Genomic DNA, 16,700 nt, shown 5'->3' with positions numbered 1-16,700 from the left:
CTTGTTCTTTTCTTTTTCCCTTTACTTTAGGTTGTAAATAAACTGTTGAAATTGAACATTATCCCATATTTTGTGCCTTGCTTCCTAAACTAAAATTATATTTCATTTTCTCCTTATATTCCATCACTTTTTAGATATTATTTACATTACATAACTTATCAATTATTCTACTTAAAAATTATACGTCAAAAAACTTATGAACTGTTACGTATCAATATCCTAATTTATGTCAAAAAACTTATGAATAGTTACATATCAACATCCCGATTTATATCCAGATCTAACAGATTTTATTTTGCATCAAAGGATCTAAACAGAAAATCATGACCGTGATTCGACTATTACGATAATCCTATAAACAGTTGACGTATAATCCTTCACTTTTTACAAGATAGGGTTACTCATTTGATTAATTGCATTGAAATTATTAGCTGGACTTTCAAATACATGAGTTGCATTAGCAGACAATCGTAGCAGAATGTCCGAATAACACGAATGATAAGCTCACTTTTGAACAAGCCCCAATGGAAAGGGGAGTGAGGAACTGCATACAAAAATGTGGTGAAGTAATGCAATCCACCTTTGCATAATTCATTCGGCATTAAAAAAGCATCCTGCATATGGACAGCAAAAAAGCATCATGCAACTCCCACAGACTCAAAATTGCTGCAGCCACCTTAAGCAATCATCTCAGATTACCAAGTTCTCTAGTTTTGGATTACAATGAATATACATTCTTCCTGTACACTGGCTTGCTCTACGATGTTAGGGAATCTAGATTCATCTTAGCACGGCAACACTTTCCAACGAATGAGGAGAAGTGCCAAAGTTTCTATGCTTTCCATCAGCAACATTAGTGAGTGGAAATCCTCGATCTGGGAGCTGATTAATGAGGAGGGTTTCAAGTTGGCAAGCAATGCTCTTTCCCGCGACTAAAAAGTACAAGAATGAAGCATCCTGCATTCCCTCCTTCAAGCGGTGAGCACGGATTCGGCCCTCAAGATCATCAGTCTGTACATAATGGTAGAGCAGAAAGAGAAGTTAGAGCTTGTCCAGAATCAAATATCAGAAAAGATTCAAGACTCGTTAACCTGAAAACAACTAAATAACCAATTGCATCACGAATAGGGCCCTGTTCATGTAAAGGAAGTGTTTTCATTTGCCACAGGATCAATCGTGACTCAACACCTTGAAGGTAATATGTGCAACTCATTAACATCCCAAAAGGATTCGCTCTTGGAAATTCAAATTCAAATTCAGCAATGAGATGCAACTCTATTGTTAGGCAACTAGTTCGATAAAATTAATTGATCTACTTTGGAAAAAGGGAGGGGGGGTGGGGGGGCTAGCATAGAATCTAATGACTTGCAAGACTTGACCGCAGGAAGAGGAGATGGATTCCAGGGGTTGCAATCAGGAAGAATTTAGATCACTACCTGTCCAACATAGAGTTTCTTGTCTGGTCTAAACATTATATAGACACTTGAGGCACCTATCGTGGATGGGGGTGGCTGCTCCTTTGCACCAATCAGAACACAGTTCAGGAAAGGAAGCTCAAATGCATTTTTCTTTTTGTATAGCTCAACCCCATTTTTTGAACAGATAGTCGATACAGCATTTTCTACATCTTTCCACAAGATTTCCATTGGATTCCACGACTCGGTTTTTGAAGGAATGTCTCTTTTTCCAACATAAAGTTGCTGATCAGCAGCTTTACCAAAGTGATTGTCCTTTGTCTCAGAAGCAACTATATTTATGCTGGGCGTATAACCTTTTACACTTGTATCCTTTGCATATGCAGAAAAGTACAACTCTTTAGCTCTTCTTATCATTGATTCAGGAATTCCCTCTCTTTGAGTTGTTTCAAATGCAAGGCTCTCTTTGCAGATTCCATCAGTCAATTTCCATGTTGGGATCGTTTGACCATCAACAGACTCTGATCCCATTGCTTTGAATGCAATATTCTTTGTGTTCAATGGTAAATCAAAGATTCCATGCAAGTGGGTGGATACAACACCCAGACAACCAATTGCATCAAGTGTTTCCACAACACTACCAGCAATACACGTTCCTTTTGCAGTTTCCGTACCTCGACATATTTCATCTATGAGGACCAGACTTTTTGAAGTAGCTCCAGAAACAATAGAACGAATTTCAGACATTTCAATCTGATACATCAATGGAAAATGAAACAATATTATTAGTAGACCAATTATCTCATTCAGTGTATGTTATAAGCAGGCATATAAAATAGCATTTAATTGGCTCCATAAAAAAGCAATTGCTTGCTGTGCCCCTGAACCCATCTAAAACATAAAAGGACTATCCACCCCTGCTGTGTCTATTTCCATAATAGTCAGCAGTCACATATCAGAGAAATATGCACATGTTTTATCAAGTAAAAGGCTATAAGCTAAACATTCTTTAATTAATCCAAAAAAAAAAGAAAAAAAATCACCAATGATGGTATTGAAGATAGAAACTATAATGTACCTGAAACGAACTCTTTCCATCAGCAGGGCTATCATAAGATTTCATGTGAAGAGTGACGGAGTCAAAATGGGGAATAACAGCTGATTCTGCAGGTACCATGAAACCACATATTCCAAGCAATGCAGCAGCACAAATTGAGCGCAATAAACTTGATTTACCACCACCATTTGGCCCTGTCAAAAGGAACAATGATTGCATATCAACCGTATTATCAACAGCCCTTCCTCCTGCAGCATCAAACCAATATGGCGATAGACCAGTTATCTTCATCCGATGATTTCCCTCTGATGGCTCTCCATCCTGCATTGAAGTGCATAAAGTAGATTCCAGTTAGAATTACGAAAAAATGCAAATAATATGACAAGATAATTACACTCGCCAGTGTAATATTAAATCATATTATAAAATTAAATCATTTCCTCTTAAGTAAAATAAGTCCTTTAACAAGTAAATTCAGAAAGGCGAATTTTCTAGTTGAAATAAAAAATAAGTTTCCAAGGAGACAATAGGAAAATATTTTTCACAATGCTTCTAATGGCTCAAATTCTGAAACAAGAAGGGATAACCAAGTAAAACAGAAGTCGAGCAGGTGTCATTATCTCATATCTCACCAAAATAGAGTTCATAACGCTCAAATGGTAAATAGATAAGGTGTGCCTCCTTCCCTGGGAGAATGTGGGATACACATCCATACACGTATTCAACCAAATATAGAAAAGGATTCCTCAACATTCCAGATGGAGAATCTAAAATGACAAACTAGTCATAACCACCAAATCATAAACAGCATAAATTGATCTGTTCAAAAGTACCACAAATTAGAGAAAAGTTCCAGCGAGATGAATTGAAAATCAGACAATTTTGGGGGCAACACCAATTACGTTTTTGAACCCAATTTCTGAGGCTTTTCCCCAGAATCTAAGCATCTCTCAGACAGTAAAGAAAAGCAGCAAGAAGATCCTTTTGATGGATCTGTCAATTACAATAAAATGAAACCGAATGCATTGATCAACATATTTCATACTTAAATAGACATCTATGCAGGCACAAGTGAAAACTAAACTAACAAATATGATGTTTTAATCTACCTCTGTCCCCCAAGATTTTGAGAGAGTAGGAAAGACCCATTTCCTTCTTCGCCCCTCACTGAGAGAAGAAAAAAAATGTATGTTAAGAACTTGAATGCAGATTTAACTAAGTAGAAAAGGGAGTAAACTTGCAATCCAGTCATATCCACAATGAATGCACCAGACACATCAATTAACACAAATAGAAGTAAAAAGAAACTAAATAGGTGGTTAGCAGCATTTTACATAGGTCCACTAAGTCCATATGAATAATACATTATTGAGAAATGTACCCATATGAATAATAAATTATTGAGAAATGTACTTTGTAATTTTCGAAATCAGATTTTGGTATATGAATTATGATTAAGATTCAATGCCCAGATAAAGTTCCACGCGTCTAAAGCTGCTAAGTGACTAAGGATACAGTTACTAGGAATAACAGGACCAAAACCAAAGCCATGAAAACTGTGTAACACATAAGGGAAAATCACTTCCCTCTCCTATTTTCACATTTGTGTACATTTTCTTATGTGTAGTTGTGTACGCATGCTTCTATCCAAATAGAATGCACAACGATAGATTTACATATTTCACCTAACAGATACATGGGTCACAGGCAAAAGCAAATTGTCAAAGACTAACTAAACACAGGAACGCAATTATCCCAAACAATTATGATAAAATTTGATTCTATGTCCAATGTCGAATAAATACTACTACGAGACAAAATCTCAGATGCAAAATTAATTTCTGAAAACTCAAAACCTTCTCACCGGGAGTTTGAAAAGACCAAGAGAAGTATAAGTGCTATGAGTAGTGCTTTTGCTTAACTTCCTAAAACTTCAATGTAAAGGTAACACTTGATCATCAATAGCAAGAGTGTGGTTGTAAAATCAGACCACGAAACACAACCTGTATCACAATTTTCTTGCAAAAGCTCCATAGTTTCTCTCTTTTCCAAAGAAAATGCAAAATATTCTGTGGAATAATGCACTAGTGATTTCAAATCAGTCAACATGTCCTAGAAAACTTCATACTTCCAGTCTGCAGTCAATTCTAAAAAATTTATCATTTTGTGCATGGGCTAGATTCTATATAAAGTAACCAATGCAAGCTTAAATCTCATTGTTAAATATCATGAGTAAAGAAAGGGCTTCCATGACATGTGACAATGAAGGAAAAACATTTATGTTTCATAAATTGCCCAAGTTTTAATTTCCAACCTAACATGAGAAAATAATGCCTTTGAAATCACGAGCAACATGGAAGCAAAAACAAGGATATTGATCTTCGTTTGAAGCTCTGAAGAAAGCCCCCTCAACAAGTCTAAGACCTTTGCCTTTGCCTTTGCTCCTGCATCATGGTACCTGAAGTACAAAGCAAAAAACTTCCAGCCAGAGATGAAAGACATTAACCAAGAAAGATTAACCATCTAAACTATCGTGTGGGGAAAAAAAGAAAAAAAATCACCTGACCAATGCCTCCTCCACCTTCATAGTGGTGAACCATTCTTCTCCAACCTTTTTACCTTTCGAGTCAAGAGCAGGTTTAAGCTGTTTAATTTGTTCTTCCCCAGGGGTACCTGCCCAAACTGTTGGTACAAAACGTTTCCCCTTAAACCAGATAGATTCATGCTCTCGAGCATACAATATCTCTCCCTTTGGTCCGCCAAGTGGAGCCGTTGTAGCTTTTATTCTTGAAAGGATGGGATCAAAGGCTTCTGCAACCTGGTTGGACAACAATTTCAAATATTTGTGCATGCTTTCTGAGTCTCTGGCATGTATTAAATGAGATTGAATGTTTGTATTTGATTAAAAACTAAAATGAACGTGGTTACTTGATGGTTTGTAGGAAAATAAGTTCCCTATATCTAATGTTCTGCAAAATTTGTAGAATTTTCTGAGAAAATTTAGTTACTGATGCAACCTATTACGCCTACCACACACTTGACATCTTTTGGCATTCTCTATTCAGACAAACACATGCAAGAAGCATCTTATCCTTTTTCTTCGCCTCATTTCTTAAAAATTATCTTTTAAACAGTTTTTCCTCCACACAAATACAGGCTTCATAAATCATCTTTAGCCCTCCGCTCTCTCGAGTATTTCTTTCCTCCTAGTGTTCAGTTTGTAGGAAGACCACTGATTTTTAGTTCTTAACCCATATTAGAACCATAATATGCTACATATGGCATGCCAATGTCTCATGTCAGATAGCAACAAACTATCCCCAGTCTACAATACATGTTACTATCAAAAGAACCTCTTAAATATTCCCCCCCTCCCCCCAAAAAAAAAATCAATTGTTTAGTGAAAACCTAACACTAAATATTTTGAGCTTATACAAGAGTATCATGCCAGATAGTATATGTAAGGTACAATCACAAGAAATGTGTATCATACAACTTACAGCCAAAGATAAGGCCTCAGCAGCATTTTCCACTTCAATAAATGCTTCCTCCAAATGAATTCTCTTGACACGACCTTTCCATGAAGACTCCATATCTTCAAAAAAATCATTTGGAATATTCCGGTAAAAGCTGATCTTTTGATCAGTTTCACCATCTAAGGAGATGACTTCACAAATTCTTCTAGAAACCAATTCACATTCACTGACCTACAAGAGGGAACAAGACAACTTACACTAGGAACATGGAGAATATGAAGAATTTAGAAGATGCAAAGTAACCATAAGAAAGATCACAAATTCTAAATGAATGGCAACAAACAGTATAAACTTTTGGCAGTTCAGCCACAATACTATCTATGCAAATCTATAACCCAATGAAAGTCAACATATGGAATGATATGTCTGCATACCCGGAATGCACAATGCACGAATAAGGCTGAACTTCCCAAACCAGTATATAAGTGCTACTTACTAATGTTTCAAAATCAATTTTCAGTCCAGTTGCTACCCATGTCGGATCCATCAATAATTTCAGAACTTCTTTCAGCTCCGAATTTCTATGTATTTGAAGTATTTGATCAAGCATGCTTTTGATTTTGCAGAACTCAATATGATTAGCCTCCCTCAGTTCGAGTAATTTCACAAGCTGCAAACAAAAAAATAGAGGTTCAATTGCAAGAAACCAAAAATATTTGCAACTATACAAGGATACCAAAATTGAAAAGTGAACCTTTGACCTAACACCAAATCATGTATTAATACCTGATGACCAGTCAAATACTCAATGAAAGAAAGGCACTAACCATATGAGCTTTCTAGAAATATGTATCTCTAAAACACCATTGGAAATAGATTTGTGATATGCGCATAGAGAAGAAAAACATAATATCACGCAAAACCAACTCATTCATTTAGATAAGGAAAAGTTCCAAGAGGTCGATAGAGCATAAGAATTCAAGTTTTGAGACAGTAATTTGAGCAAATTGCTGAAATAGTTTGGGTTGAGTTCCACATTTGACCACCTGAATCAATGCCATTACCATTGAGATGAACAAGCACATTCAAGTGAATAAAGATTTTTCATAAATAATTATCATTTTCGTTTGAAATGACATTCATATGCATCTCCACCATTTTCATCTATTTTTACATTTTGAGACTTATCTCTCCATTCAGGTAACTATTATTCCCAGGTAAAAGATTTTTCAACTAAGGAGGGTTCCTGTTTCCTATACGTAACCAACCTGAAATGTTTTGCAGAAGGAATATCCATGTAAACTATTCCAGCGGCTAAGACACCAATCAGGTCATATGCCACCAATACCTTTTAAACATGAAAACATGTATTCCAATAAAATACTTCCTTCAGCTAAAAAGAAACTTAGTCAAGATGACAGCCCAATTTGGAATTTTTTTTATCACAATCAATATATAATATCATCAGTGAGGTTAATTGTCTTCAAATCCAGCAAAGAGACAAATGTCTTCATAAAATCACCCAGGTCAAGTCAAAACAACCTCCATCCTAGAAGCCAGCAGAAGCAACCAGAAACCATGAAGTCAAACAACTTCCAATGCATTCAGTTACAACAAATAACCACATAGGTAAAGGCCTAAAACCTTTGCTGAAGGAAAACAAGTGAAGTCTGGGATTGAGCATGCCACATTGCTCATGAGCTTGCATATTTCTGCAAAAGTAAAAACAGTATTAGTAGATACAAGAAAATACACATTCAACACAAGTCCATGGGCACAGGAACATACATATATCCAAATGAGTTAAATTTGGTAAACATTGATAAACTAGACAACCAAAGCCTCCAAACTTTTCAACTACAAATATAGCACACTAATCTTGTATCTCACCATGAATTTAAAAATATGCCTAATGCTAGACAGACTGACATCCAACTCAGTAGTCTAACATGGATGGACGTAGAAATCACAGTTGATATGGAAAAGAAGCAACTCAACCTCCACCAACTCCAACCCAAACACCAAGAACTTCAAGACCCGCTTAGTCTCTCCCCTTTATGAGCTTCAATCTCATCCCCAAGCTTCAGCCATCAAAACCCCAACTGCCCGAGCTACCACCTTCCAAGGCTTCCAGGCCAAGGCCCAACAAATGTAACATTCAGCACCACTACAATATGCTTTAAAAGTTGAAGAAACAAAAAGATAGAATAGAAAAGAAAAACACAAGATTACATCCAAAAGAAAAAAAAAAGGCCCAAAAAAGCATTCTGAACAATCGGACATGTAAATAGATCTAGATCTGAAAGATGGTGAAAGATGGTGAAAGATGAAACTCAAATTAAAAGAAGTGTAGGCTTCGTAGAGTTGTGTTCTTTTTGTCAATTATTTGACAAAGTGTCATAACTAAGATATGCAAACCTGAATAAAAAGTTTCGGACTGTACATCAGTTTCCTAAAAACATCACCAACTCTACCTTGGTTCACCCATAAACTCTTAAAACAAAGACTGGAAGAGGAAACGAAGTAAAAGAAAAGCAGAAAGATACTTAGAGAAGTAAGATGTTTGAGATTGAGATACTATAATTCATTGAAGTAATAGACTTTAGTGAAAAGGTACCCCCTTTAGGCAACAAAGCAAAGGACAACAAGAATATGACTTGAGATATTGCTAGCAAGACAGCTCAAGAAGTTTTATAGATGCTCCAGTAATCATCAAGAAAATCACATTGCACATAACTAGTCAACCAATATAATCCTGAAAAAGAATATGTAGAATGAAGTTGCAATTTTGCGAACCCCCCTCCCCAAAAAAAAAAAAACCCAAAAAAAGTTGAGAGAGAGAGAGCAGCATGGCAAAGAGATTTAGGATCACACTACTGTCATTAACAAATTAACTAATAGAAGGTTGACGTGCTCACCCTGAATGGTCAACGCAATCTCATAGGGAGGAGGATTCAAGAGAAGACCTTTCATGTACCTAAGTGAAGAACAAGCCACAAACTAAGCAAAATACTAGCCGATACAATGACAAACATGCAAGCTAATGAAGGAAATTAAACCATTATCCAAAAGAACAACAAAACCACAGCAAAGGAAAGGCTAAAATTTTGGACTATTAGCATTAAAAAGGGGAAGCTACAGTGACCATAAAGAGAGAAAAAAGAACAGGAATCCAGCAGGATTGTCAATTTCTTTCAATTCTCCTCCGGTGGCAAATCTGTCATTTTCCTCAGTGGTTACGCGTTCAAAGTTTTTGGACCAATTATAATAGCGCCTACCCCAACCCATTATTTTTTTTTCTTCACAAAACCTCCATGTGCATCTCAAGAAAGGCTTCCCTTCTCAGAGTAGGACATGACTATGAGAATTAGGTTTTTTTTCTTTTTTTTAAGACTATGAGAATTAGGTTAGAAGGAAAAGGAATAATGAAACTTCAAAATCAAATTATTTATCGTCGGAGAAAAAATTACAGGAGCTTCTAAACATAGGAGGGAACAAAGTACAGAGTTGACAACATTTTCTATGTGTGAATGCAATGTTATGGATGCTGCTCTGAGATGTGTTTCATCAAAATGATTATAGAGCTGTCTATGGAAGCAAGAATCAACAACAGAAAAATCTCTGACTTACAGGAGAGGAAGACCCACACAATTTGGTGGAAGCAACACCTTTAGCAAAGAAGGAATTCCTTCAGTTTGTATTGCACCTAAAAGAACAAACAATGAAGAAAAGTTGCAGTTTAAAACTCAATTGTCTGCAAAAAAGGACTTATACAACTTACACACCTATCTGTGTGGCTGTTCCCAGATACAATGGACGCGGCCTATTTTCTGAAGCAACAGTTACATTTCTAAATGTGACTACATCATCAAGACCATAAAGCTCCTTCACCTGAAATCATGCAATTTGAAACATTTAAATTTTAAACATGGACATACAAAAGGTAGGCTTTATTGGAACTACAGGACAATCGACTGCACCTTAACCAGGAGTTCATCAAGTGGATTACCATCAAACCACTCAAAATGTCGAGCATTGCATTCTCCCCACAAGAGGCCACCTTCACCAAACTCTCCCCAGCGACAAGTTCCTGCAAAGTAGACTCAATTCCAGTGAGATCCAACCGCAATCAAATGGTATCAACAAAAATGGCAATTTAATGATTTATCCACTGGTAGTGACCATCAGAAAAATGATAATGAAAGAAACATCAAGCATGAAAGGAGGTCTGTCCTTTCCTTATTCCTGCTTTTTCTTGTTTGCTTCATTATCAGAGACAAAATCAATATTCTTACCTTTTCTTGTTCACTAAATTATGAGAGACAAAATCACGTCAGTTATCTTGAAGACATGGTCATCTAGACGTTAACAGATTGTACAATCAGTCCCAAAGAAATGGTCCACAAGGAATCAGGAAAGGGAGGATAGCCTTGAAAACCTGATGAATTGTGTTTCAACGACGAATGCAGAAACAAATGATGGCACTGACAAGTGCGGAGCTTAGTAACTATGGCTTCTTCAGTAAGACCATCTTCTACAGAAAAAGTCTTCATAGTTTCCAACACCGAAATAATACAATAACCCTTTGCTGACCGGGAAATTCCTAGAAGATGGAACAAAATAAGAAAAATTCAACTTTATCATCAAGAACAAGCGCAACTGAAACTCGGTCTGGCTAAGAAGATTAGATATACTCATACCTACTACAGGCATTGGCTCTGGAAAATCAACATCGCGATCATCTTCAATCAGTCCAAAGACATAGGGACTGCCTGGATGCGCATGACTGAAAATGCATGAAAGCATGGTCATTTGCAAAAAAATAAAAAATAGAATGAACCAACTACATCTACTCCAACATCATGATATAGGAGAACAGTAAAAATCTACCTATAAATCTTAATTTCACTGCTGAGACTATACTAAAGGCAGAATTTTCCAGCATACAGTATCAAGCTTCAAGAAAGAGGCCAAAATTGAACTGTGATGACAACCTGATCAGGTTTTCTGTTTTCTTTCCTTCTAATTTCATTGAATCATATGTACACTTTCTACTTCTGACTAAATAAACTTCACTTGCTTTATCAGGTCACTTAGGAGAACATAAACTTAGAAAACAGATTGTAGTCTTCTCAACTACATTCTACCCAATTATCCCAACAAACTTACTAAAAGGTACAACAACTGACGTCATGATAGATAGTTGAGTGTAATTATCTATAACTCTAAACAGGTAGGCAGCAAATGAAAGCTCATCATCTTGAACGAGTTAGGGAAACAAAACAACCAATGATCAAGAAAACAATAAAAATTTCACGAATAAATGAAAATAAGCAGATAACCAAACAAATTCTCAAGAAGGGTTCAGAAATACAATATATACAACCAAAACAACCAATTTAGAGAGCAATCCAAATTTAACCAAGTCAGTAGCACATAATTACCCTGAAATGAAACGACTTTTACGTCCACGAGCATGTGTTGGGCCCTGAACTTCCTCCACTATGCACTGCAAAATACAAGTACTTCAGAAAATAGCCAGCATCATTCATCCAACACAATATCATCAGGCAAAACCCTGGGAAAATTATATATTGCTTGGAAGACTGATGGGGTGGTAGCTTAGCAAATGAGCAGCAGAATAAAGGTGAATTTGTTCAGCTTCCATAAAAGAAAATGGGAATCTACCATATTCAGGCCATTATTTGGAAGACAAAAAAGGAAAACAAAGTATTCTCACGGTAAAAGTTTAATAGAACTGAGGTAGCAGATAAAAATCTTGTTTTGTCCTCAAACAACATCTGAAGCAATAACAGTACATCACTTATATGCAATTTATGAGTAGTGTTTCAGCAGAAAAACTTTCTTATAAGATGAACATAAACTTTCTATTCTTCATAAAAATTAAGAGAGAACACAAGAAATTTCTGCGACTATTACTGCCTTCTAGAATGCTGAACAGGTAATCATCACTTTAATCTGAGAATAGATAGTTTTATAGAAAAGAATTTCAGGTTTAAGTGTTTTGGCTTCAATGCCCCACAGATCAGTTTCCAAACTATACACAGAAATAGAGAATCTGAGGTAGCATGTTTTGTATTATGGTACTCACAACAGAAAAGCCATGACGTGTCAGGTCATCCAAAGTCTGTCTCAAATTCTGCCAAAAAAGCACAGTGAAAACAACACAAAATGATCAACATCATGTATTTTGAAGGTAAAGATTTTCAGAAAGCAAAATCATGCAATACTTGAAAAAGCAAAAAAAATATAAGTTCAAAGAGATGTAAACATGAAAACAGCAATGAAGCCTTCCTCCACTATCTTAACAGCACTACTTGCTATAATTTATAGCCAGTGAGAATACTTGAGATTGACACCTGAACGAAATCATGTTTTCTTTGTGTGTCATCCAGTAAACTTGCAGATAAAGTGAAGCAAGGGCAATGAATACCTAACACCAATGCAACCCATAACCGTAAGCACTAGTACGCTGAGAACATACAAGAAGCATTTTAAAACCATGCTTGGCCGATAGTCTTCACACCTTCCATGAGTAAGAAGTCTAGACAGTAATCTCTTTCTAAGAAACAGATCTACAAAATAAACATTTATGCTAATTCTCAGTGTTCACTTAAATGAAGAAAGGAACATTTTATCGATCCCAGCATGGGAAAAAAATAAATAACTGGCCAAGGAAAATTATAAGCTTTCGACTAAATATCCTAGAGATCTCTACAACCATGAGAAAGTGAGAAATTAAAACCTTAAAAAAGCAATAAATTTACACAGGAAAGAAAATCCTTACCACAACTGGACAACCTGCTCTTGGAATACTATCTGAACGCAAACCACCAAAAGGATTCAGACCAGCATATTCCACAAGGATACAAGCATCAATTCCAATGGCTTCATAAAAATCTCCAACCTATAAAACACTATATTGGTCATTTCCTCAATTTCACTTGTTCAAATAATATACTAAACCTGAATAAGTTGTTTCAAAAAAAACAAGTATTAGAATATCAGGTGCAAGATGAATAAAATTGAAGAACACACTCTGCAAAGTAAAACTTCGCGTGGAAATTTTGACTTGAACTGCAGCATTTCCCAATTAAGGTTGCCTTCCTTCAGACTACAAAAGAACAACAGCAGAAAGTGAATACTTAAGTCAATGACCAGCTCGGTAATTTCCATACAAGCATAGAGAGCACACATAAGATAAGAGAGAAAACAACGTCCATTATCAAAACTAAGTTTCAGAAAAGAAGTTAGCTAGGAAAAACATGGCCTCTAGAGAATGGGCTTTTACATATCTCCATCAAAAAATCAAAAAAGGAATATTTGAACAGCATGAACTGAATTTCGTTTGCCCATCCATAGAAAATCATCCTCTTAACACAATGGGTGTTGGAAAAGAACAACACGTGATCCAATGCAAGGAAACAATTTTGTTATAATTTGCGTACAATAACTGATGGTCCACATTGCTGGCATAAGGCCATCTTGTCCCTGCTGTTCACCATCAGATTTAACGTAGATGCATTAAATTACAGGTTAAGACTCCTAAACCTATTGTATTGAAAGGCCTATTGTAATGACTCCCTTCGATGTAATATCGTCCACTGCAAGGAACAAAATTTTGTTACAAGAATCAGGAAACACAGATACAAAAGACAACCACGCTAAATATTACCCTTCAACTCTTAATCTTAAAGTTAGTGGCTACAAAAGACATAAAGATCCTCAATTCCTAAATTACATTTCCAATAATGCAAAAGAAAAAGGTTCAAATTTATTAACAAAGATAAATTCCTTTTAATGCAAAAGACAGGGAGGCATAACGGTCTAAGAAATAGAAAATGAAGGCCAAGAATGGAGATAGAAGACAAAAAGTCCACCAGTAACCTAAAGAGAAAAAAGGACTAACCTCCCATTTTTCAAGTTGCTATCCACACCCAGCAAATTATCATATGCAAGCCTCTTGACAAGTGAGATGGTCGAAGGCTTTGTGAACATCTGCATTTTCTGAAAGACAGCAGCAACAACAACAAACGATGATGCAAAGCTTTTTTTTTGTGACAGATATCACATAATACACACGCATGCGTTATGTATATAACTATACCAACAAAGTCATTTCTATAGCTTACCTCCCTCCACCACAGGACGTGATTCAAATCTTTTTCGTCGAGAATATTACTCAATTGCTTGACCTTTCTGCATGCTTTTGTAAAAAATTTCCGCTCCTTAAGACATCTCTGCTCTGATGTCCGGATGCTGTTGTAAATGAAGTAAATACGTAAATTTGTTCATACTCCATCAATTAGATCATAAAACTGCATCTTTAAAGTCATAAAAAATGTGAATAATAAAGCAATTAACCAGTGGACTCTTTGTTGCTTGGCAGACACATGGTACATACAGTTTCTACCAAGACGATTTAAAAAGTAGACCTCAAAAGGACTTAAAGAAGGTGCAAAGTATGGAACTTTGCAGTTTCCAAGACTTGAAAACATTACAAAATTTGAATTTCACACACTCAATCACAATTATACAAAATGTAAATCAATAATATTCTTGCCAACAGAAATTAGATTCCCAGAGATTCTCTCCCCCTCTCTGCCTCCCTCGCTCCCTGCCTCTCCCAACACACACACACAGAGTTAGAAATACACGGCCACACCAAATCACATACTAACAAACACACAGTCACACACACTCAGAAACATACAACCACAAGGGCACACACACTCAGCAACACACAGCCACACGCGCACAGACTCAATGAAAAACAGTCACACATACACACACTACTCACTGAATCACAAACACAGCATCACACACTCCCCGAAATACTCTTCCAAGAAAACGCGCACACAAGCAAAATATGTACCAAAATCAGAACCAACCCAGATAATATTTCGCAAATTCTAATCAAAACCAGAAATGCAAAAAGCAAAAACTATTCTTACACAGTAAAGATTGAAACTTTACCACATTCCCAAACCAACCGGAAACCAAAAATTCAAACTTTCTAGCAAAAGCCCATCAACAAACATATTTATATCTACTAAATAGTCTAAAAAGAGAGGAAGACAGAGATATTACAGAGAGGGAGAAGACGAAGTGAAGAAGCTGCGCCGATGGTGGTAAAGGTGGCCAAGTGAAGGAGAGAGGAGGAGAGAAACAGAGCGCCATCGAGGAAGTGAAACGACGACGTTCCTGGCCATTACCCAATAGTGCATTCTTGCTGTTGCTCAGGAGAAAAATACTTTTCTGGTTCAGTGGTTTTTGGCTTTTCCCGCCAGAGATACAATGCAGGAAAGGTACAGCAGCCGCAGCAGTAGCAGAAAAAGTATGTGCGCTAACATAAAAAAGTACTCAGGTTGTAGTAATGAGTGTGGTATGTCCCGTGGGAAGTTGGGAAGACGATGCAATGCAAGGAACAAGACATGGTCAGTATAACCATACTCTCAAATTCAAATTAGCTATTATATAACCGGGAAAATCGCCAATTTAGTCCCTAAACTTTTTTTTTCCGTCAATTTAGTCCCTATATATTATTTCTAGCCAATTGGATCCCTAAACCTATATATCGGTTCCAATCAAGGATCTTTGCAGCGGCGCCACCGTATAATTTCCATTAGGTTCATAATCGTGCAATACAAAAGGGGCATTTTAGGGAATTCTATTCTGGCGCCTTTTCCAATTAAAAAGTAAACGAAACAAGTCTGCGATAAATACACACCCAAAAATCCAAAATGAAAACAAAAAATGTCTTGGACAAAATCCAGGGCTTGAGTCGATGATCTGCTAAATAAAATCAAAGCAAATCGTGTTAAATAAGGAATCGGAGGGCATAAGAAAGCAAATGACTCGACTGAGCAACAATTTTTTAGGGTAAACAACAAAAAAGCCCCCTGTGGTTAAGCAATCATATATAAAAGCCCCCTGTGGTTTCATATCATACCAGTCGATACCCCATGGTTTGAATTAACCTGAAAAGTGGACGGAAATCGGCAAAACAGACGGAGCTGAGTGAATAGACGAAAATACCCTTTTGAAGAACGCAGCTTGCATGTAAATTTTTTTTTTTTTTTTAAGTAATTTGTTAAATAGCCTGCCTGAAACCCGCTTGCGGGTTTCCCCCTTATGTAAAATGACTAAAAGCTGCGTTTCTGTTCTATTTATATCAAACACATACTCTCAAACCCTCACCTGAAGGGTGAGGATGAGAGGGGAGGTTTGCTGGGCATCCTAGGGCCCTCCGATGGGCATGTGCAACTCAACGCAGCTTGCATGTAAAAAAAATTTTTTTTTTTTAAGTAATTTGTTAAATAGCCTGAAACCCGCTTGCGGGTTTCCCTCTTTTTTTTTTTTTAAAAAAAATAAATTCTATGCTAAAATGACTTAAAACAAAAATAAAAGACTAAAAGTAAATAAAAACTAGCATGAAAAATAAAAATAACAGTAAATAAAAATACACTAAAAATTTGGTGTCTACAGTAGTTAATGAATAATCTGGAAACAGATTGAATGAAGACTCAGAAGAAACGGAAGCTGGTCTCTTATTATTAAAGAGTGAAGGCTAAAATAGGCATATCAGGTGAAAGTTTGTGGTGGAAATCTGTTTTTCTCATATGCACGCGCCTTTGCAGTTCGTTTAAGACACACGCCGAATATTTGACGATTTCCGTCCACTTTTCAGGTTAATTCAAACCACGGGGTATCGACTGGTATGATATGAAA

At 36.4% G+C, this 16,700-nt stretch overlaps 1 protein-coding gene across 1 annotated transcript; it reads right to left on the bottom strand.

Moving 5' to 3' along the window:
• Nucleotides 1–508: 508 nt before the first annotated feature.
• Nucleotides 509–15,433, bottom strand: LOC113736393 (DNA mismatch repair protein MSH1, mitochondrial-like). Its single transcript, XM_027263335.2, has 22 exons — nt 15,060–15,433; nt 14,102–14,228; nt 13,879–13,976; nt 13,008–13,083; nt 12,757–12,876; nt 12,061–12,108; nt 11,393–11,457; nt 10,649–10,734; nt 10,387–10,551; nt 9,929–10,038; nt 9,734–9,839; nt 9,579–9,654; nt 8,867–8,925; nt 7,593–7,660; nt 6,445–6,618; nt 5,973–6,179; nt 5,034–5,290; nt 4,787–4,930; nt 3,582–3,639; nt 2,494–2,793; nt 1,437–2,168; nt 509–1,011 (listed from the first exon to the last, which is right to left on the bottom strand). The coding sequence occupies exons 1-22, from the start codon at nt 15,194–15,196 to the stop codon at nt 781–783; spliced, it is 3,444 nt and encodes a 1,147-aa protein (XP_027119136.2). The 5' UTR covers nt 15,197–15,433; the 3' UTR covers nt 509–780.
• Nucleotides 15,434–16,700: the final 1,267 nt, after the last annotated feature.

This window comes from Coffea arabica, chromosome 3e (genome assembly GCF_036785885.1).
Source record: "Coffea arabica cultivar ET-39 chromosome 3e, Coffea Arabica ET-39 HiFi, whole genome shotgun sequence".
Lineage (NCBI taxonomy): Eukaryota > Viridiplantae > Streptophyta > Magnoliopsida > Gentianales > Rubiaceae > Coffea > Coffea arabica.
This window is presented reverse-complemented; position numbering and strand designations above follow the sequence as displayed.

What these genes read in the sequence shown, in the direction of transcription:
- LOC113736393 (XM_027263335.2), bottom strand. Translation starts at nt 15,196, where the DNA reads ATGCACTATTGGGTAATGGCCAGGAACGTCGTCGTTTCACTTCCTCGA. An exon ending in ACTTCGTCTTCTCCCTCTCT is followed by an intron (nt 14,229 to 15,059) that starts GTAATATCTCTG and finishes CATTTACAACAG; the next exon opens with CATCCGGACATCAGAGCAGA. An exon ending in GGGAACAGCCACACAGATAG is followed by an intron (nt 9,655 to 9,733) that starts GTGTGTAAGTTG and finishes TTGTTCTTTTAG; the next exon opens with GTGCAATACAAACTGAAGGA.